The sequence below is a fragment of the Medicago sativa genome, chromosome 7 (assembly GCF_051527215.1).
Source record: "Medicago sativa cultivar Bolivia chromosome 7, Bolivia_mono, whole genome shotgun sequence".
NCBI lineage: Eukaryota > Viridiplantae > Streptophyta > Magnoliopsida > Fabales > Fabaceae > Medicago > Medicago sativa.
Genome location: NC_140755.1, coordinates 71825996 through 71848158, shown reverse-complemented (window position 1 = coordinate 71848158; position 22163 = coordinate 71825996). Strand labels below are relative to the sequence as shown.

General features: G+C 36.7%; 2 protein-coding genes across 3 annotated transcripts; one reads left to right on the top strand and one right to left on the bottom strand.

Annotated features, from left to right (window-relative positions):
* Nucleotides 1–347: 347 nt before the first annotated feature.
* On the bottom strand, nt 348–4043 carry LOC146908179 (uncharacterized). The gene is made up of 6 exons (XM_085729238.1): nt 3979–4043; nt 2165–2172; nt 1895–2076; nt 1201–1779; nt 1043–1111; nt 348–676 (listed from the first exon to the last, which is right to left on the bottom strand). Exons 1-6 carry the CDS (start codon nt 4041–4043, stop codon nt 605–607), a joined length of 975 nt encoding a protein of 324 aa, XP_085585364.1. The 3' UTR covers nt 348–604.
* A 305-nt stretch (nt 4044–4348) lies between these two features.
* LOC146908178 (uncharacterized) lies at nt 4349–20554 on the top strand. 2 transcript variants are annotated; one of them, XM_085727178.1, is made up of 11 exons: nt 4349–4532; nt 5176–5339; nt 5560–5741; nt 6009–6800; nt 6881–6958; nt 7851–8211; nt 8302–8501; nt 8929–9005; nt 9456–9557; nt 19783–19972; nt 20067–20554. In XM_085727178.1, the coding sequence occupies exons 2-11, from the start codon at nt 5177–5179 to the stop codon at nt 20163–20165; spliced, it is 2244 nt and encodes a 747-aa protein (XP_085583304.1). In that variant the 5' UTR covers nt 4349–4532; nt 5176; the 3' UTR covers nt 20166–20554. The 2 variants fall into 2 exon arrangements, with proteins under 2 accessions (XP_085583304.1, XP_085583303.1); XM_085727177.1 differs by lacking the exon at nt 4349–4532 and adding an exon at nt 4949–5098.
* Nucleotides 20555–22163: the final 1609 nt, after the last annotated feature.

Below are 22163 nucleotides of genomic sequence, written 5' to 3'. Positions count from 1 at the left end.
TCGAGACCATGACCATATCAGCTGTCACAGTACTTAACCATTCTTGGATTCTTTGTCGAGCAGCCTCCAGTGACGTGTCTGTTTGCCATTGTACATCATCTTCAGCCTCATCCGTCTCATCAACTGGACTTCAAGTAGATGTATGATCTTCATCTGAGCTGTTTCGATTTTGAAGAGCTTGATTTTGTGGTGCTTTCCTTAGTTCCTTCAATTTTTTCAGCTCTTCGTCAGCTGCTTCACCTTCCTTCAGTCTCTCCTTCTCAACTATTGTTAAGAGGCAATCTCAATCTCCATGAAAGCAAGAAAATAAGCTTGCAATGTGCAAAGCTATGAAGAAGAAAAGAAAATGAGAAAAGGAAAATTTATTATTGGAAAGTGTAACTGATACAATGGATTACTATAGCTATATATAGAGTGTAGAATCACAACTCTAACTCAACTATAGTTACTTAACTAACTATAACTAACTGACATCAATAACCAACTCAGTTACAATTGTTAAGCTAGATCAATTACACATAGTTACTTTCTATACAAGTAACAGAGTTACTTGCTATACAAGTAACATATACATCTTAATCTGTTTGTCCTTTAACAGCTATCCTCATGGCCTTCTTGTAGATTCCAATAAGGTACAACGATCTTTTAGAAGTTGAATTTCCAATTCTGCCGTTATCTGAACGGAAAAGAAACAAGCCATTAATGATATCGGAAATGGTGTTATCACATATGATATGAAAAAAAATACAAAACAAGTACAGTTAAAGACACAAAATGCACTTCAAAAGATGATTCTGACTTTACTTTCACTAATATAATTATCATTTTAATTAAATAATCTCCATCCGGCAATTGATCAAAGTCATTTAAACTTTTTAGGCCTACTAATTGAAATCATCAAATAACCAACACAAACTTCTTATCCATTATCAATGTACTTCAATTCTTTCATAATTTCTGGGATAAATTTATACAATTCAATGCACGCACGCCATTAATATACAAAAAATGATTGACAAATATGATAAATTCTAGATATTACCAGCTTCTGCTCCAGGTAGTTATTCCTTTCAGCTTGAGTTTTCTTGAAAATTGTTAGCTCTTGCACCAACTATAGAATATAGATACATTTCAAGTTAGTTGTTTGTAAAAAAGTTAATATATCACATATAAAGACAGTTGTCGATCATTTTCAACCACCTGAGCAATGTTGTATTTATGTTCTAATGGCGAACTGGTATTCTCGTCTCTTTCAAATGAAGAATTGGTATTCTCCTCCTTGAATGGAGAACTCGGATTCTCCTCTTCCTCTGAATGCTTTCCTTCGGACCAATTCTCATTTGCATAAGAAGTATCGCAAACATTGTTTTCCCAAGATGGATCCAATGGTTGAGAGCACTCACCTAACAAATCACTCTTGTTGGAACCTGATTTCATACTTGATTGGGTAGAATGATACTCCTCTTCGGAACCTGATTTCATACTTGATCGAGTAGAATGATACTCCTCTAACTCTGATTCAGGCATTTGAAATATTTCCACTTTCCATGTAGGACAGTGTTGTGGAAGAGGTCGGGATGCAGTTACCCGATTAGTATTCTGTGGGACAGAATTAGCAGGGGTAATTTCCAAGCGTTTTAGCAAAGCAGTCAATTGGCTTGTTTGTCCAAGGTCAAGCTCAAACCAGAAATGGTTATGATGGTAGTAGTTATCAGCAATTATATGTTTAAATTTATCTTCGGACAGTGGCTGACAATGTGATTGAACTCGGATTTGCACCTTCAACATTAAAAACAGAAGCATATAAACATATTTTTATGAATACATAATAACCCATAGTTGTCTTGAATAACAATATATCAATTATACTATGCAAGAAAAAAAAAAGATTTACCTGGGCCGGAAACCGTGTCACTTCTGAACTGTCAGCACTCCACCCGTACCGATCTATGAACATTCTTCCGGGACCAGCCGCCTCAAAAATTCCATGAAGCGTTCTATCAGTATAGTTAAACAAAAATAGAGGCAGCCCAGGACGGATATTCTTCACATAAGCAAAATGTTGAGCAGGCAAGCCTGTCGTTGAAACAAATAAAAATTCCATGAGTTAGATTTCACAACACTCGTTAAAATGCCTAAAAAGCGAAAACTTAATTACTAATACCGAAAATCCTGAGCCATCAAAAACAAAATGCAAGCATAAGTAATCATGTTCAAGTAAAGACCACACATGCTGTAAATTAAAAGTAAAACAAACACACATTATGGTTCAATTCTTTCAATTATGGTTCAATTCTTTCAATTATGGTTCAAATAAAAAACATAAAACATCTTATCCAATTTTGAAATTTATGAACATTATTGATTCCTCTTGAACCAAATCAGACTAGTGCACCAATTATTTTGTATTTTTAAACTACACAGAAAAATAGATTGTATCTTTTTCAAATTGAGTTGATTTTTCGGTCAACCTTTACATTTTCTTTGTGTGCCAAATTTTACTAAAATTAGTTAAGATGTTTTATGTTTTTTTAAAAGGAAAAAAGTTAGTGTTTCACCTGGATTTGGTGTTTTCCCAATACTGATCAAGTGAAAAAAACAGGTTGGGCTCATATCACACATTATGAATGTCTGAAATTTTTTATAGATGGGTAATGTGATTTGCATAGTTCCACAAAAAGGTAGTGTATCATTGTATTCATATGCTGAAAAATAATACGTGTACAAATACATGTAATGTTTATGATTTATAAGTTAGAATGAACTTGGTTTACTATTACAACAAATTATTTTGGTTATACACATGTATAAGTAATTTTATTTGAAGCTTTTTATATTAATACTTGAAGCAGGTAATTTTATGTTTTACGTATTTACACCAATATAAGTAATTTTATGTTTGACGTATTTTTTCCTTCAAAAGAAACTGTTTGACCTATTTTTCTAATTTTTTAATTTAATTGAATTTTTTTTATTGTAAATAAAATAAAATAAAATAAATTTAATTGACAAATTTTTAATACAAAGATATTTTAATTAATTTTGTTTAAATATACATGCATTAAGCGCGTGTTTCGTAACATTGGAAAACTGTCCACACACGTCTCACCATTTCAATTGCGTGTTACTTTAACCTATTTTGTAACATTGAAAAAAGCGTCACTTGTGTCTCACCATTCCAATCGCGTGTTACTTTATCTTATTTGCTCGCGTGTTACTTTAACATATTTCGTATTCGTAACATTGAAAAAAGTGTTCACTTGCACCTCACAATTCCAATTGCGTATTACTTTAGCATATTTGCTCGCGTGTTATTTTAACCTATTTAATGTCAGTTCACATCTCGATCAAAGGCATGTCCTCACTACTGAAATTGACTATCACATAAAATATTTTTGCAAGCGTTTTAATTTTGGTGAAATCGACTCTCCCAACCTCAAACATACGCCATCAGATTGCCAACTGTTTTGCCCTTCATAATCGATTTGCAAAGGTTATTGATTGCTTTCCATGTTCCTTCACTCATATTAGCTAAGTTTTACTCACTCCATTGCTTTCCCTTTGATTAGGTCTTCCTCGCTAACTCGGTTTTTGACTATTTTGGTGCAGAGTAACAAAGTCACGGGGTTACTACTCTCAATCGTTTGAATCGTCCGATCTCAAATCAAACGTCGTAATTAATTACAACATCAAACTACATGGATTTCTACAAGATGAGATCCAAATCCCGAAAGTAAGTCATTGTTGTTGTTTTATTTTCTTTTTGATGAAATCAGTATTAATCTTGTTATTGACTTAACTTTTTCACATCAATTTTATCAAGCATCATGATCATTGTCGTTATCGTAAATACACAATGTAGTACAACTGTAAAAAGTTGTAAGAAGTTTTACACGCAATCAACTTTAATGATTCTCGCAAAAGCTCACGGTTTTTGTGAAACTTGATTCCCTATAGTCACTAATGCATCGAAAATACCAATGACCATCGATCAAAATGGAACGGTAAAAAATCACATTAATTTTATCAAGCATCATCGTCATTGTCGTTATCGTAAATACACAATGTAGTACAACCGTAAAAAGTTGTAAGAAGTTCAACACGCAATCAACTTTAATGATTCTCACAAAAGCTCACGGTTTCCGCGAAACTCGATTCCCTATAATCACGCATCGGAAATATCAATGACCATCGATCAAAATGAAACGGTAAAAAGACAAATTATATATTTTTTACATTATAATTCAAAATATCAAACTTAAATATGAACCGTACGATCTCGATCAAACGTTCAATGTTAATATAATATTTATAAAATAATAAGTAAAACTGCTCCCTCCCTTTCTTTGTACTGCATATATTCTGTTGCTTCGTCTTCAGTGTTGTGCTGGCGACCCTCTCTCTCATTTTCTGCTCCACCATCTCTCTCTCTCTCTCTCTCTCTCTCACACACACACACACACACTCACTCACACAGTTTTCTCTCTCTAGAAACTTCCTCTCTTCATCACTCGCTTTTCACATTCTCTAAGGTACGAACCCAAAAAACTTTCATGATCATAACAAAAAATTTCAACTTTTTTCGTCAAGTTTCAAAATTTGCATGTTCTTCCACAGGTTTTTGTACTATTAATCAAAACCCATTTCACCATTTTTGAAAATTTCATGTATTTTTTTTTTCATCTTCACGTTTCATCTTGTTACTGAACCATGAGTTCTCGAAAGTTATGATCTTTTGTTACTTTTTCAAGTTTCTATAATCTTTAAAGGCTTAAACTTTGTTACAGCGTTCCTTTTTTCTTGGTTTTTGAAATGTGGTCCTTGATCATTTTTTTTCTGTTTTAGGAAAATCATTCCTTGTAGGCTTTTTTAGTAGCATTGCCATTTTTGGCTAAAAGTTTTGTTTTTTATTTATTAACTTTGTGATATTATGGTCTAAACGCGGTTTGAATAAGTGCTTAAGTAGAGAAAGTTTGTATTTTTCACAAACACATTTGTGTGAAAGAAGAAAGAGAAATCATAATCTGTTTTTTCAAACCTAGATTTTTCTATGTTTTTAGCTTTTGATTAAGATGAAGCATAATAGGAACCTTGATAAGTTAGGTTTGTTTGTGGTTTCAGTATTATGTATAGATTATGAATGAAATACTAAGTTTCTTTTTCTTGTTATGTTAGGATGGGGAAATGGAAGAAGACAAGTTTTGGTTCTTCAAGTGGGAATCAATATTACTCTCCAAATCCATCATTTGGCAGAAATTTGACTCAGGATCAACTAGGAGGTGTTGTATTTGGGACCAAGAATTGTACTATTAAAGAGTGTTTATCCAAACAACTCTTTGGTAAGTCATTTTCAGTAGCATTGTTAGTATGAATCGAAGAACACTAACGTTACAAAGCATTATAAAGTTAGATATTTACTTTAACATGATTACATGATGCTTGGACTTTGTTTTTTATGACACAAAATTATCGGTGTTGGTACGAAGTTTTTATTTTTTAGTGATTTTGCTGAGGGTTTTGAAATTTAACTCATGGAATTTGTATCTGTTTCAACAACAGGCCTGCCTTCCGTCCACTTCTCTTATGTTAAGAATATTCGACCTGGGTTGCCTCTTTTTCTGTTTAACTACAGTGATAGGACGCTTCATGGAATTTTTGAGGCGGCTGGTCCGGGAAGAATGTCAATAGACCGTTATGCATGGACTGATGATGGTGCGCAAATGACACCGTTTCCGGCCCAGGTAAAACTTTCTTGTTCTTGCTTTGTATAATTGATAGTTTTTTTTTTTTTTTGGTCAAGTAGCCTAGTGGCTAGAACTCACACATTTTAAATGTGGAGAAGTGGGGTGTCGGGGGTTCGAACCCCTGCCCCTGCATATATTATGCAATGTCCCTACCAACTGAGCTAAGCTCACAGGGACGTATAATTGATAGTGTTATTCAAGAGAATTGTGGATTATTCATGAAAAGGAACTTGTGTTTATATGTTTCTGTTTTTAATGTTCAAGGTGCAAATCCTAGTTCGAGTGCATTGCCGGCCTTTGACAGAAGATAGATTCAAACCTGCCATTGCTGGCAACTATTTTGTTCATAACCATTTTTGGTTTGAGCTCGATCATGCACAAACAAACCGATTGATTGCCTTAATGACACCCTTGGAAATTCCCCGTGCTGTTTCTATACCACAAAATACAACAATTGCTCCTGCTTATTCTGTCCCACAGAATACTAATCAGGCAGCTGCCTCCCGATCTCTTCCATGGCATGATCCTTCTTGGAAAGATAAAACATTCAAGAGGCCTGAATCAGAGTCACAAGAGCATCGTTCTACGCACTCAAGTATGAAATCATTTTCCAATGAGAGTGATTTGTTAGATGAATGCTTTCAGCCATTGGATATTCATTCAATTGATAGGGAGGAAGCTCCACGGGATGAGAAGGACGGATGGATGAAACTAAAGGAATTGGTTGTTGCTCATGAAAATGAAAATTTTTCTTGGGAAAACCATGTAAGCGGTACTTATACAACTGAGAATTGGCCCGACGGAAGAAATGAGAATTGGTCCGAAGAAAGGAATGAGAATTGGACCGAAGGAAGGAACGAGAATTGGCCGCCCTTAGGAAAGAATTCAGAGGAGAAGGAGGAGAATCCTAGTCCTCCATTAGAGGAGGAGAATCCTATCTCTCCATCCCTGAAGGAGGAGAATTCTAGCTCTCCGTTGGAGGAGAATCCTAGTTCTTCATCTGAGAAGGAGGAGAATACCTGTTCTCCACTAGAGCATCAACACGACATAGCTCAGGTGATTGGGAATGTTTGCTAACTGTTGTTATATATGTAATATATTAACATTTTTACAAATAACTAACTTGTAATGTATAGTTGGTGCGAGAGATCAAAGAACTGATGGATTTCAAAAAAACTCACACTGAAAGGAGTATCTACCTGGAGCAGAAACTGGTAATCTAGAATTTATAATTTTTTTTAGGGGTGGTAATCTAGAATTTATCATATTTGTCAATCATTTTTTTTTTGACCATATCATATTTTGTATATTACTGGCATGTGTGCATTAAATTGTATAAGTTCATCCCAGAAATTGTCAAAGATATGAAACTTCTCCATCTAACCATATTTTTAGATTTATCTAAGTAATTATTCATGTACTAGTTTCAAACTTCTGCTTATGTTTGAAGTGCGCAAAGATTCAGATCACTTTTGCATATACTTGTTACCAGTGTGCGTGCTTTAAATTGTACAAGCTCAACACAGAAATTGTCAAAGGATATGAAACTTCTCTAGCTAGCCATATTTTTTTATTTGTGTTGAGTAATTATATCTGTACTAGTTTCCAATTTCTGCTTATGTTTGAAATTTGCAAAGATTCAGATCACTTGCAAGTAGGCTTGTTACTCATTTCACCCTGTTTCCGGATTCACAAGGTTTTGGTTCCACTGCAGTGTCTGCACTGCACTCTGCAGTGTGAAATAAATAAAACAAGATCCAAATCCTAGAGTTCCTTACTCTTAATTTTGATGATGCGCAGTTCAAAGTAACCTTTTAATATAACAAAGGTCTTTAGTAGTAGTACATGGCTTCATAAGTTAATAAAAACTAAGAGTACAATGAATAATGGATAAGAAGCTTGTGTTGGTTATTTGATGAGTTCAATTCGTAAGTCCAAGAAGTGTAAATGACTTTGATTAATTGCAGGTTGGAGATATTTTAAAATGATAATTATCTTAGTGAAAGTGCACTTTGTATCTTTAATTGTACTTGTTTTGTATTTTTCATATCATACGTGATAACGCCTTTTCCCATATTACTAATAGCTTGTTTTTTTCCCGTTCAGAGAGAGGCAGAATTAGAGATCCAGCTTCTAAAAGATCGCTGTACCCTGTTGGAATCTCCACATAATACTCCTTTGACACATGTTGAGGAGACAATAATAAGCCCATCTGCTGAGGAGACAATAATAAGTCCATCTGCTGAGCTTCTTTTAGATGCCAAAGATTCATTGTATTTAATAGGCGGCTGTGATGGAGAAGCACCATTAGCTGCGATGGACATTTATTGTCCTTCTCTAAATGCTATCAAATGTTTGAAGCCTATGAACCATAGTCGTTCGTATGCTTCAGTTGTGGAGTTCAATGGTGAGATTTATGTTTTTGGTGGTGGACAAGCTGGACATGATCCTGTTTGGTATGACACAGGTATGAGATCTTACTGTGGTTTTCAAATTATTAATTTTTTCACAATGAGATGAAATTTCCGTCAACCATTTTTGTCTCATGTCTGTGCAGTTGAATCGTACAATCCAATTCTTGACAGCTGGACCTTGCGTCCCTCTCTGAACCAGAAGAAAGGAAGCTTATCTGGCGCTGCCTTGGACGGCAAAATATTTGTTGTCGGTGGTGGCAACGGAGTCGATTGCTTCTCAGATGTGGAGATGTTTGATTCAGACATTGGGCGGTGGATCCCCACACGTTCAATGCTAAAGAAGGTAAAGTAGGTCTTTCAAATGGTAAATATTTATGTTCCTGATTGAGATTTGAGAGGTATTATTATCAATAACTGGTTACAACAGGAGAGTTCATGTGATTTTTTAGGCTTATGCTGCTTATGATGCCAACTGGATTAATTGTATAACATGCTGTTTCTTCCATTTTCATTTTTTTTCCTTTTCAAGAAATGACATGTAGGTAGTTCTATGATGTTATGGGGAATTTTGTATATGCTTGGAGTCAAGCTTAGTACTTTTAATACTTTCATGTGCGAGTCATTTCTAGGGTGTGAACTCATAGCTCTACCTAACTGAGAAGTCTCTTCTTCTTACATTATGGAATAAATAAATTAATCATTTAGATCATTTCTTTGAAAAGTATACAAAATTGTTGAAGTTATTGCTTGATTGCTCTTCACATTTGCAGAGATTTGCCCTTGCTGCCGTGGAACTCAACGGTGCAATTTATGCTACTGGTGGATTTGATGGGAAGAACTATCTAAAGTAAGATTTATGACTTGATTTCCGTTCAACTGTTTCATATCTACAGTTAAAAAAATTGTCATGTAAACACGGTTAATCTAGAAATTGTTAGGAAATAGAATACTAGATATTAGAGTAATTAAAGTAGTTACAAGTTGTTAGAGAAGTTAGTTTGTTATTTGGATTAGTTAGAGAATATATCTATAAATAGGAGAACACCAAGGTTAGAGAGTATCATTGAATATTGAATACTGTAAACAATTGTGAATAGAGTAGCAACTTTATTGTGAAGGGGAAACCCTTGGGAGGAAAGATTTCTCTCCTATTCCTTTCTATTTTCTTAATCAAAGTGTTTTTTCTCAGGAATCCATTTCTTGGAAATGATTTTATTTTTTACTTTTATATAATAGATATATTTTATTTACATCTGTACTTGTGCTAATATGACTGACTGTTCCAACATAATTGCAGTTCTGCCGAAAGATTTGATCCAAGGGAACATTCTTGGTTTAGAATAGCAAACATGAATACCAGACGGGGCTGTCACTCAATGGCCGCTCTAAATGAAAAATTGTGAGTTCAAGATCTTTGCTTCTTCTTGATTGCCTTTAATTGTCATTTCATTGATGTAGTAGCATTAGCAATGAGGAATTGCACAAGTGTCCTTGGACTGTTTTGTAATGTGCAGTACTTAACTCTACGCATATCTTTTATTATTAGTATGAAATGTAAGTATTAAAATCTATATATGTGGTTGGGTTAAGTTTTAAAAAAAAGTCTAAAATCTGATCCTAGAGGTTTTCACTAAAGGTCCATCTAATAAAATTTGGTTTTGTGCGGTTGGATTGGGTTGTGGTTTTTATTTGAATCAATTTGGATTTGAACACCCCTAACTCTAGCTGTTGTCACACGACGCTTTTAATTTTTTTCTATATTCATTTGGTAATTCTTAGAATTTGAGTTGAGTTAACTCAACTCGATAAAACTGACTTGTAAGGTGACATATATCTCTCACTTTTTAACACGTTTTCAAGCCATATCTTATCCAATATGAGACTCAACATTGGATAAGATAGAGGGTCTCTCATCGGATCTTAGATGCATTATGATACCATCTAAAATTTGGGTTGGGCTTAACTGAACCTCATAAAACCGGCTTTTAAGGTGAGAGATGCCTCCCATTTGTTAACACCGGGCTCTGTTGCACAAACACTTCTGATTGAAGGCGTGTCCCGGTGTCCGACACGTATTGTGTCCGACACCAACACTTGTGATTACATTGAATTATGTCATTTTCTCAAAATTTTATCTGTGTCAGTGTCGTGTCCTGTAACACCCATGTTTGAAAATATCTAGAATATTCAAAAGAGTGCTAATATTGATACTGGATACATTAATTATACAATAATAACACAACATCAAGTCTTGAGTCTACATACATCGATGAACCAAAGTTCTCATGTTACATTATTACACCATAGTTTTATCATAACATAGTACAATCACAACATATATATAACCACATGACTCATAATGTAACATATGCATCCTTAATCCACACCATGAAAGCTCCAAGATAACACAATCACTCCATGACCTTTTCTTTACCTTTACCTCGGGATACCTGTGAACCTGAACAAATAAGGAGTTGGATGAGACATAATGCCTCAGTGAGTTCTTCCTAGCCCTAGGCTAGTGATAACCTTGGGGGAAAAACCTACGGTTATCGCGTGTCTAAAATACAACCTGCCGGTTGATTATACGTGTGTGTGGTCATTTATGTCTAGACGGATGTGCACACTATAAACCGTCTTAGAACCTTCATAACATGTTATAGGCTTTCACTATATCATACGTGTCATGGCGGTAAAGAGATCCTAATACCGCTTGCTAAGGTACGTTGAACGCACCGAAGTCTAAACTAATTCATGACACAACCTATACCGGACGAATAGGGAAACCTAAGTTCGTCTTCGGTAAATCATTCATTTCATAATCTAACATATCATAACATGCATAATCATATTTGTTCAGTCATTATGTTAGCGTGAATCAAACAATATTATCTTGGTTCGTTTTACGGAGAGCCCCGGGTGGAGTAACCCCGAGAACTATCCCATACATGACCGATGTACGTACATCGGACTCCCTCGGTGTCGTGCGGGTCCCTTACGGCTTGAATCGTTCCCCTTAGGTCGAGAACCCCTTGTATCCCCCTAGCGTGGATATCAAGGGACACGAACACCTACATCTTGTCTTATCATGTTCATATGCATACATATTCATACTTGTACATAATCATAGAAACATTCTTAGCATTTTAACTTATAAAACTTAGAAGATAATGTGACATTCTATTCTTGACAATCATGTCGATTCGCTAAGTTCAAACCCTTCCTTAGAATATCTCTACCCATCAAGCTTAACACCCTTAAGTCATCTTTGTAACCCATGTTAAATTGCCATGATTATTGATTCAAGTTCAATGGTTGATTGGTGCATTTTCCTATTAGTTTCCGAGGATTGAAAATGTCATAAACCCAAGTTTTATACCATTTAGAAATTCTAAGTTTTGTCCATATCAATTTTGTTCCAGTTGAAAAACAAGTAAAAACAGTAAAAATATACTCCGAAACGATCGCATCGGACCCCCACAGGACTGGCACCAAGCACCCGAGCACAAAACAACATGAAAGTTGCCCTGTCAGGGGCGCCTGGCGCCAGAGGGTGGGCGCCTAGCGCTAGCTCTCTGACTTTGGGCGCCTAGCGCCCTTGGTCAGGCGCAGCGCTGCGAACCTGCGTGTTTCGGCCGCGGGTTCGTGGCATTTTCGACCCAAAACTCCCATTTTTGATCCCCTAAATGCACCAACTCATTCCAAACATTGATAACAAGTTTAGGTACTCAAAATAGCTTAACAAAACATATTCAAAATCATATCTCATGGCAATTTATCATATGATCACAAGGCATGGCTTTAGGTTCAATAAAATGTCAAAGAAGCTAAACTAGCACAAAACATGAATATCCAACCCCAAAGGTGGGTTATTCTACCTATTGAACTCACCTTGAGCAAGATTAATGTTGGTTCAAGTTATCTAACCACAAACCCTAGAATCACTACTCTTGATTGAGGAAGGAAACTAGTTGAGAAGCTTGTTCCAAAACACCCAAAGTTCACATGATCACTAGCTCATGAAATCTTGAACAAATCTTGAGCAAGGATTGAAGGATGGGAATCGATTTCTAGAGAGGGAAGAGAGGAAGAGAAAAGTTTGTAACCTAGAGTGAGAAAATGGAATGAAAATGAAGATTTTTGGACCCAATTGCCTTAAATAGTCCTTAAACTCAAATGACTATTATGCCCTTCTGCTTAAACGTGTGTATTTGTATCGCTCTCAGATATTACGTTAATTCTTAATACGCGGGATATTACATTCTACCCCCCCTTAAAAAAATTTCGTCCTCGAAATTTAGAGAATACCTGGAAACAAATACGGATACTGATTCAACATCTCTGACTCAAGTTCCCAAGTAGCTTCCCCGTCTGGTGACCCCTTCCAAACCACTTTCACTATAGGAATCTCTTTGTTCCTGAGAGACTTGACATCGCGGTCAACTATACTTTCTGGTTCCGGCTGGAACGTCAAATCTGATCTTAACTCAATAGAGTCTAATTCAATTGGTTGAAAAGGATCCGGAATAAACTTCTTCAATTGAGATACATGGAATACATCATGTAAACCCGACATAGCTGGGGGTAAAGCTAACTGGTAAGCTACTGGCCCGATACGTTTGAGTATCAAAAACGGTCCTATGTACCTAGGACACAACTTCTTGGTCCTAAAGACTCCTCTCAAACCTAGTTTAGGCGTAACTTTCAGGAACACATGATCACCTTCTTCAAACTCCAAAGGTCTCCGCCTCTCATTCGCATAACTTTTCTGACGACTCTGAGCTATTTTCATCTTCTCTTGTATTGACTTAATTTTCAAAGTCGTTTCTTGAATGATGTCGGGTCCAATGATACCCTTATCTCCAACCTCGGCCCAACACAAAGGGGTTCTACATTTCCTACCATACAACGCTTCATATGGTGCCATCCCAATACTCGAGTGGTAGCTATTGTTGTATGAAAATTCTATCAAAGGTAAGTGGTGGTTCCAACTTCCTCCATCTTCCAAAACACAAGCACGTAACATGTCTTCTAGAGTTTGGATAGTCCTCTCCGACTGTCCATCTGTCTGCGGGTGATGCGACGTGCTTAGCTTCAATTTAGTTCCCATAGCTCTCTGAAAAGCTCTCCAAAAGTGTGAAGTAAAGATTGGATCCCTATCTGACACGATACTCACTGGAACTCCGTGTAGCTTGACAATCTCGGAAATGAACAAATCCGCATATTGTGATGTTTTGTAGGTAGACTTTACCGGTAAGAAATGAGCTGATTTGGTTAGCCTATCCACAATCACCCAAATTGAATCATGACCTCTTTGAGTACGGGGTAAACCTCCCACAAAATCCATGGTGATGTGCTCCCATTTCCACTGAGGGATCTCCAATGGTTGTAACATACCAGCTGGTCTCTGATGTTCTATCTTGACTTGTTGACATACAATACACCGTGCTACAAATTCAGCAATATCCGTTTTCATGCCAGGCCACCAGTACTCTTTCCTTAAATCTTGATACATTTTGGTAGCACCAGGGTGAATTGAAAAACTACTCTTGTGTGCTTCCTCCAAAATTAATCTTTTAAGCTCTTGATCATTTGGAACACACAACCTTCCTTCAAACATCATTGCTCCGTCTGAGGCCATAAAGAATTCTGGGTGACCACTCCTTTTCTGCAATTCTGAATCCATAATCTGGGCCTGAATAATTCTTGACCGCAAATCACATGAAACTTCCAATCTATGCAACCAGATACCATTATCATCTTCTGTGACTCCAAGATTAAGGTCTCGAACTTTCTCATACATGTTGCAAGTGTGCATCAACACTTCAGCTTGAGCTATGGCTTTACGACTCAAAGCGTCCGCTACAACATTGGCCTTTCCCGGATGATATTTCAAATCAAAATCGAAGTCTTTCAGATATTCCATCCAACGTCGTTGCCTCATGTTCAAATCTCTTTGATCAAACAAGTACTTTAGACTTTTGTGATCACTAAACAACTCAAAATGTGCTCCATACAAATGATGCCTCCATATCTTCAAAACAAAAATTATGGCTGCCAACTCCAAGTCATGAGTAGGATAATTTTCTTCATGCGTCTTAAGTTGCCGAGATGCATAAGCTATCACATTATTTTCTTGCATAAGCACGCCACCAAGTCCCTTAGACGATGCATCACAGAACACCACATATGTCTTTTCCGGGTCGGGTATGGCTAAGACTGGAGCTTGAGTTAACTTCTTCTTCAGAGTTCTAAAACTCTTCTCACATTCTTCATCCCACACGAATGGAACCTCTTTCCTCATGAGCCGAGTTAAGGGTAAGGCAATCTGAGAAAACTTCATGATAAACCGTCGGTAATATCCGGCTAATCCCAAAAAGCTTAGAACTTCCGAAACATTCTTCGGTCTTGTCCAATTTTGAACAGCTTCGACTTTAGATTGATCAACGGCCACACCACCTTGAGAGATTACATGACCAAGGAACTTGACCTCTGACAACCAAAACTCACACTTGCTAAACTTTGCATATAATTGTTTTTCCCGAAGAATATCCAACACTATCCTCAAATGTTGCGCATGCTCTTGCGGATTCTTAGAATAAATCAATATGTCATCAATGAAAATAATGACAAATTGATCTAAATAAGGCTGAAAAATCCGATTCATGTAATCCATAAAAACTGCTGGAGCATTGGATACACCAAAAGGCATCACCAAAAATTCATAGTGTCCGTAACGCGTTCTGAAAGCCGTCTTGGACACATCTGAGGATTTAATACGAATCTGATGGTACCCTGACCTGAGATCAATTTTAGAGAACACAGATGCCCCCTTAAGTTGATCAAGTAAATCATCAATCCTTGGCAAAGGATACTTATTCTTGATAGTCACCTTGTTCAGCTGACGATAATCAATACACAGCCGCATGCTGCCATCTTTCTTCTTGACCAACAAAACTGGTGCACCCCATGGAGACACACTAGGCCTGATGAAATGCTTCTGAATAAGCTCCTCTAACTGAGTCTTCAATTCTTTGAGTTCTAGGGGAGACATTCTGTAAGGTGCTACTGACACTGGTTCGGCTCCCGGAATCAAATCGATCGAAAACTCAATCTCTCTTTCCGGTGGCAAGTTAGTGATGTCAGCTGGGAAAACATCCAAGTACTCACTTACAATAGGAATATCACTTGGACTTAAGTCTGACTCTGGAGTCACGGTGAGCATAACATAAAATCCCCTATCCTGAGCACAAATAAACTGAGCCATCTGGTACGTGTGCTTAATCAATTCTGACAAGGCTACTCCTTCCACCGCATCACTAGTTGGCATGTAAATGCTCTTTTCAGCACATCCTATATATACATGATTGGCTGACAACCAGTCCATACCCAGAATAACATCAAGTTGCTTCATCGGAAGACATACTAAATCTATATAGTACGTCTTGCTAGAGACGGTGATAGGACAATTTTCACAAACATAATTCGCTACAATACTCCCGTCAGTGGCCGTGGTTACTTTCATAGGGGGATTTAATAATGAAACAGACAACTGATGAGCCTCAACACATTGAAATGAAATGAAGGAACATGATGCACCACAATCAAATAAAACATTAACAGGATTCTGGCCAAGAAAACACGTACCACCAATCAAGTCTTCATTTGCCTGCGCTTTCTTACCATCAAGAGAATACACTCTACCTCTACTCATTGTAGTGCTTACACCCTTGCCCTTATTTCCTCTGTTTGGGCAATCCGCCACATAGTGCCCTGACTGACCACATGCAAAACAATTGCCAGACTCTCTCCTGCATTCTCCTTGATGAGCCTTGCCACACTTCCTGCAAATTGGATAAGTTCTAGGTGGACCTGTGTACTTTCCTCTAGTTGGAGAACCCTTGGGTTTCAGCTTCTCATGATACTTGTCAACAAAATTACCCTTATTCCTCCCACTTGCCCCATAATTTTCTCTAGCTGCCTTATCAAAACCTCTTTCGGCCTCCAAGCTATTATGCACCATCTCATCATAATCTGTTACCCTTTGTTGACTTACTACAGCATAAAGTTCTCCCCTCAAAGCATTCTTATATTGATTAACTTTCCACATCTCATTACTCGCATACTCATTGTGAGTAGAGTAATAAGATAACTCCTCAAACTTCTTCGTGAAATCCGTCACCGACATATGACCTTGCCTCAAGTGGAGAAATTCCTGCTCCTTCCTGACCTTGTATGACAAAGGAAGATACTTCTCTTTCATCACTTGTTTGAAATTCTCCCAGTTCAAGGCTAACCCATTAGTCTCCATCCTACGCCGAGCAGTTTCCCACCAATCAAGCGCTGCACCTCGGAATTGGTTCGTTGCAAAGACCACCTTATCTTCCTCGGTACAGTTAACCATCAGAAAAATCTTTTCCATCTGCTTGATCCACCTCTTAGCTTCAGGTGGCTCACCACTACCATCAAACTCCGGGGGATGGTTCCGGTTGAATTCTCGAAAAATTGGATTCCCCACGATGGGAGGTGGAGGAGGCGGCTGATTATAAGCACCGGGACCTTGCTGCATAGCTGCAGCCCATTGCTGCTGAGCCTGAGCATTCTGCTGCATTTGCTGCTGCATCTGCTGCTGCATCATATTCATCATCTGTTGGTTTTGTTGCATCAACTGTGCCCACATCTGAGCATCAGGATTAACATTATCCTCCTCATTCCGATTACCTCTTGGCCGGCCTCTTGCCCTTCGCGCTCCAGACATTATCGCTCTAACTGTCATATTTACGTCAAAGTGATCAGTTTCAACCAAATATAACAATGAGGACCAATATCCTAAGCTCAAAAAGAACAACTACTTGTATTGTATCATTAATGACCCAAGGCACGATCTGAATCGACCTGCTCTGATACCAATTGTAACACCCATGTTTGAAAATATCTAGAATATTCAAAAGAGTGCTAATATTGATACTGGATACATTAATTATACAATAATAACACAACATCAAGTCTTGAGTCTACATACATCGATGAACCAAAGTTCTCATGTTACATTATTACACCATAGTTTTATCATAACATAGTACAATCACAACATATATATAACCACATGACTCATAATGTAACATATGCATCCTTAATCCACACCATGAAAGCTCCAAGATAACACAATCACTCCATGACCTTTTCTTTACCTTTACCTCGGGATACCTGTGAACCTGAACAAATAAGGAGTTGGATGAGACATAATGCCTCAGTGAGTTCTTCCTAGCCCTAGGCTAGTGATAACCTTGGGGGAAAAACCTACGGTTATCGCGTGTCTAAAATACAACCTGCCGGTTGATTATACGTGTGTGTGGTCATTTATGTCTAGACGGATGTGCACACTATAAACCGTCTTAGAACCTTCATAACATGTTATAGGCTTTCACTATATCATACGTGTCATGGCGGTAAAGAGATCCTAATACCGCTTGCTAAGGTACGTTGAACGCACCGAAGTCTAAACTAATTCATGACACAACCTATACCGGACGAATAGGGAAACCTAAGTTCGTCTTCGGTAAATCATTCATTTCATAATCTAACATATCATAACATGCATAATCATATTTGTTCAGTCATTATGTTAGCGTGAATCAAACAATATTATCTTGGTTCGTTTTACGGAGAGCCCCGGGTGGAGTAACCCCGAGAACTATCCCATACATGACCGATGTACGTACATCGGACTCCCTCGGTGTCGTGCGGGTCCCTTACGGCTTGAATCGTTCCCCTTAGGTCGAGAACCCCTTGTATCCCCCTAGCGTGGATATCAAGGGACACGAACACCTACATCTTGTCTTATCATGTTCATATGCATACATATTCATACTTGTACATAATCATAGAAACATTCTTAGCATTTTAACTTATAAAACTTAGAAGATAATGTGACATTCTATTCTTGACAATCATGTCGATTCGCTAAGTTCAAACCCTTCCTTAGAATATCTCTACCCATCAAGCTTAACACCCTTAAGTCATCTTTGTAACCCATGTTAAATTGCCATGATTATTGATTCAAGTTCAATGGTTGATTGGTGCATTTTCCTATTAGTTTCCGAGGATTGAAAATGTCATAAACCCAAGTTTTATACCATTTAGAAATTCTAAGTTTTGTCCATATCAATTTTGTTCCAGTTGAAAAACAAGTAAAAACAGTAAAAATATACTCCGAAACGATCGCATCGGACCCCCACAGGACTGGCACCAAGCACCCGAGCACAAAACAACATGAAAGTTGCCCTGTCAGGGGCGCCTGGCGCCAGAGGGTGGGCGCCTAGCGCTAGCTCTCTGACTTTGGGCGCCTAGCGCCCTTGGTCAGGCGCAGCGCTGCGAACCTGCGTGTTTCGGCCGCGGGTTCGTGGCATTTTCGACCCAAAACTCCCATTTTTGATCCCCTAAATGCACCAACTCATTCCAAACATTGATAACAAGTTTAGGTACTCAAAATAGCTTAACAAAACATATTCAAAATCATATCTCATGGCAATTTATCATATGATCACAAGGCATGGCTTTAGGTTCAATAAAATGTCAAAGAAGCTAAACTAGCACAAAACATGAATATCCAACCCCAAAGGTGGGTTATTCTACCTATTGAACTCACCTTGAGCAAGATTAATGTTGGTTCAAGTTATCTAACCACAAACCCTAGAATCACTACTCTTGATTGAGGAAGGAAACTAGTTGAGAAGCTTGTTCCAAAACACCCAAAGTTCACATGATCACTAGCTCATGAAATCTTGAACAAATCTTGAGCAAGGATTGAAGGATGGGAATCGATTTCTAGAGAGGGAAGAGAGGAAGAGAAAAGTTTGTAACCTAGAGTGAGAAAATGGAATGAAAATGAAGATTTTTGGACCCAATTGCCTTAAATAGTCCTTAAACTCAAATGACTATTATGCCCTTCTGCTTAAACGTGTGTATTTGTATCGCTCTCAGATATTACGTTAATTCTTAATACGCGGGATATTACATGTCCGGTGTCTGCGTCTGTGTCCGTGCTTCATAGACACCGGGTCATATCCAATGTTAGACTCTTGACAATATGCATCAACAAGGTAAACTTTTTAACCTATTTGGGTTGGCCTAGTGGTATTGGCTTGGGACCTTGGATTGTGCTCCTCTTAAGGTCTCAGGTTTGATTCCCCCTAGTGTCAATGTTCGTGGGTTAAATCCATACAGAGGAGCTATGCTCTGGCTTTAAATGGGACCCCCCGCAAGTGGACGGTGAGAGCAGCCCTCTTGGATTAGTCTGTCCTTCGGCTAGATACTGAGTTTTAGAAAAAATAACAAGGTAAATTTTTCTAAAAAAAATCGGGGAAGGGGACAATTTTTATTAATTCAAGTGGCACTAATTGTCATTTTAGAACTATCTCCGAGGGGATTTGAACTTTGTACCTTGAGGTTACAATACTAAGCTCAATCTCTTATGTTGAGCTATCACCTCAAGCGTAACTAACATGGCAAACTTGTCTATAGATAAAATTATTATTTCTAGCCAGGGACTTAACTTTCCGCACCTGTAATGGTTTGTTTCTGGTCGAAACATGCTTCACTAAACTTCTTCATTCACCGCATAGGTATGCATTAGGTGGCTTTGATGGAGTCACAATGGTTCCAAGTGTTGAAATATTTGATCCTCGTCTTGGAAAATGGACGGTGGAGGAAACAACAATGAATCATCCTAGGGGGTATTTTGCTGCTGCAGTCGTCAAAGATTCTATCTATGTGATTGGTGGTGTTAATGGTGGTGAAATTATTGTAGATACTGTAAGTAAATCTATCGACATTAGTCTTTTGCCTTTGGTTATACACTTGGTATTAATATCACATTCATATTTTATACTTGCATATATGCACACAGGTCGAGAGTTACAAGGAAGGTCAAGTATGGAAGGAAATTTACACATCAGAAAATGTCAAAAGGTGTTTCATATCAGCCATTGCCTGCAGTAATGAGTGATGCAAAGTTGTTCCGTGGTCGCGGAAGTGCTTCACCATGTTATTGCTTTTGTAAAGTCATAGGATCAAGATGCTTTTGCATGAATCTGAATGCGTCTTAACATTGCACTGATTTTGGGTTTACAGCGCCATTGCAGTTGGTTTCGTAGAGCAACTGCTACTTTTTGTTAAGGCGTTTGTGTGTTTGATATGAAGTTGTGCATATTATTGCTGAATGTAGGGTGGCCCTGATGGTGTGTGCCTGCACAAGGTCCCATTTATTCGGAGGCCGCAGATATAATTAACAGACTCGGTCAAATTCTATATATATAAAACAAAATCAGACTCGTTCAAATGTGCCGATTCACTTCTTGTCTCACTCAAATTTGATAATGATAAAAATATTTCATAGGCTCGTGTCCTGAGAATATCATTATATATATATATATATATATATATATATATATATATATATATATATATATATATATATATATATATTGAGGGGGAGAATATCATTATAATTGTTTACTCAAAATATATAAATTATTTTTGCATGACATTTGAAACTAAAGGTTCATTCATTTGAGTTGAGTAACTCTTATTTTTTTAATAATTCCTATATATATATATATATATATATATATATATATATATATATATATATATATATATATATATATATATATATATTGAACTTTCAAAGTTTCTTTTCGTTAAAATATTCTTTGTTTGAGATATTGTCATACTTATACCGTTAAACTTGCACACATCTTTCACTTGTTCACTCAAGATTGTTTTAAAATAATTAATGATCATTTTTTTATACATCTTTTATGCTGAAAGCTATGATATATATGTGTGTGTGTGTGTGTGAACTCGGGATTTGGTACATTGGAACTTTAAGGTTTAAGTGTCTTGTGTTTATTTTTTTGAAAAGTGGATTTTACATAAAATAATTGAGATAGTTTTTTAAGAGATTTTTATATGAAGCAAACGCTTATATGCTTTTTTTCACCATTAATGAATTTTGTTTAATCGTCTTTTTCATCTGTCCCATTCATTAAACAACGGATTGAATTAGGGGAAATAAGTGGATTACTTTACAATTTGATAGTAAAAGAAGACCACATCATTAACAAACTTTAATGAAAAAACAGGCTAAACATAGATATCAATCAAAGAAAATGTGATACATCATATAAAGAATGAAAAGTCTAGCTATCATAGGATAAGAAACATATAAAGAATGAAAGGCTAGCTACCACTTTCTTCATCAAAATTTCTTGATTAGTCTATGTAATTATAATTTGTATTATTTTCTCTTGTAATTTTCATTAATTAGTTACACTGTATATCCTTTTTCTTTGATTGTATTGTTCTTTCTAAGTTAGATATAGTTAGAGATTTGTTTACGATAGCAGTTAGAATTTAGCACCACATCATCTTTTTCTCAATTTATTTCTTAGAGATCAATGATGTTTCTCAACACGTGTATCACACATCCTTTGAAAACACAGGTTAATTACTCTATCGTATATAATTCTATTTTTTTTACGGGTTATGTTAACTAGTGCCTCCGGGGCACTTAACGGGGACACTAGTTAAGAAAGTAAAAAATAGAAATTTTAACTTGAAAACAATTACTCTTCAATCGATTTAAATTTAATTTTTCAATAACCTTTTAATTTTTATGAAACAAATTTCTATAAGAGATAATTAGAAATATACAATTACTTTTCTTTTTACTTTTAGAGTATTAAATGAGTCTAACTACTTTTTTTTTACAAAGAGTCTAACTACTTTTCTTAATACGTACGAACATAATTATTTTTTCATACATATGAAACCGGAGCAAGTAGTTTGATTTCCTTATTTCTATGCAGTAACAAAAAACTTAACATTTCATCAAGAAAATATAAACATGAATTATTTCAACATGATGCATAATTTACAATGTATAGGTATTGAAAGAGCAAAGTTTTACTTGCAAGGCTATAAAATTAATCTTTAGACATTG

Bases quoted from the DNA above. Each gene is read 5' to 3' on its own strand.
- LOC146908178 (XM_085727177.1), top strand. From the start codon at position 5,073: ATGAAGCATAATAGGAACCTTGATAA. The intron at 6,801-6,880 runs GTGATTGGGAAT...TGTAATGTATAG, and splicing joins ATCAACACGACATAGCTCAG to TTGGTGCGAGAGATCAAAGA. The intron at 8,502-8,928 runs GTAAAGTAGGTC...TCACATTTGCAG, and splicing joins CACGTTCAATGCTAAAGAAG to AGATTTGCCCTTGCTGCCGT.
- LOC146908179 (XM_085729238.1), bottom strand. From the start codon at position 4,043: ATGACGATGATGCTTGATAAAATTAATGTGATTTTTTACCGTTCCATT. The intron at 1,780-1,894 runs GTAAATCTTTTT...TTAATGTTGAAG, and splicing joins TGACACGGTTTCCGGCCCAG to GTGCAAATCCGAGTTCAATC. The intron at 1,112-1,200 runs GTGGTTGAAAAT...TATATTCTATAG, and splicing joins ATAAATACAACATTGCTCAG to TTGGTGCAAGAGCTAACAAT.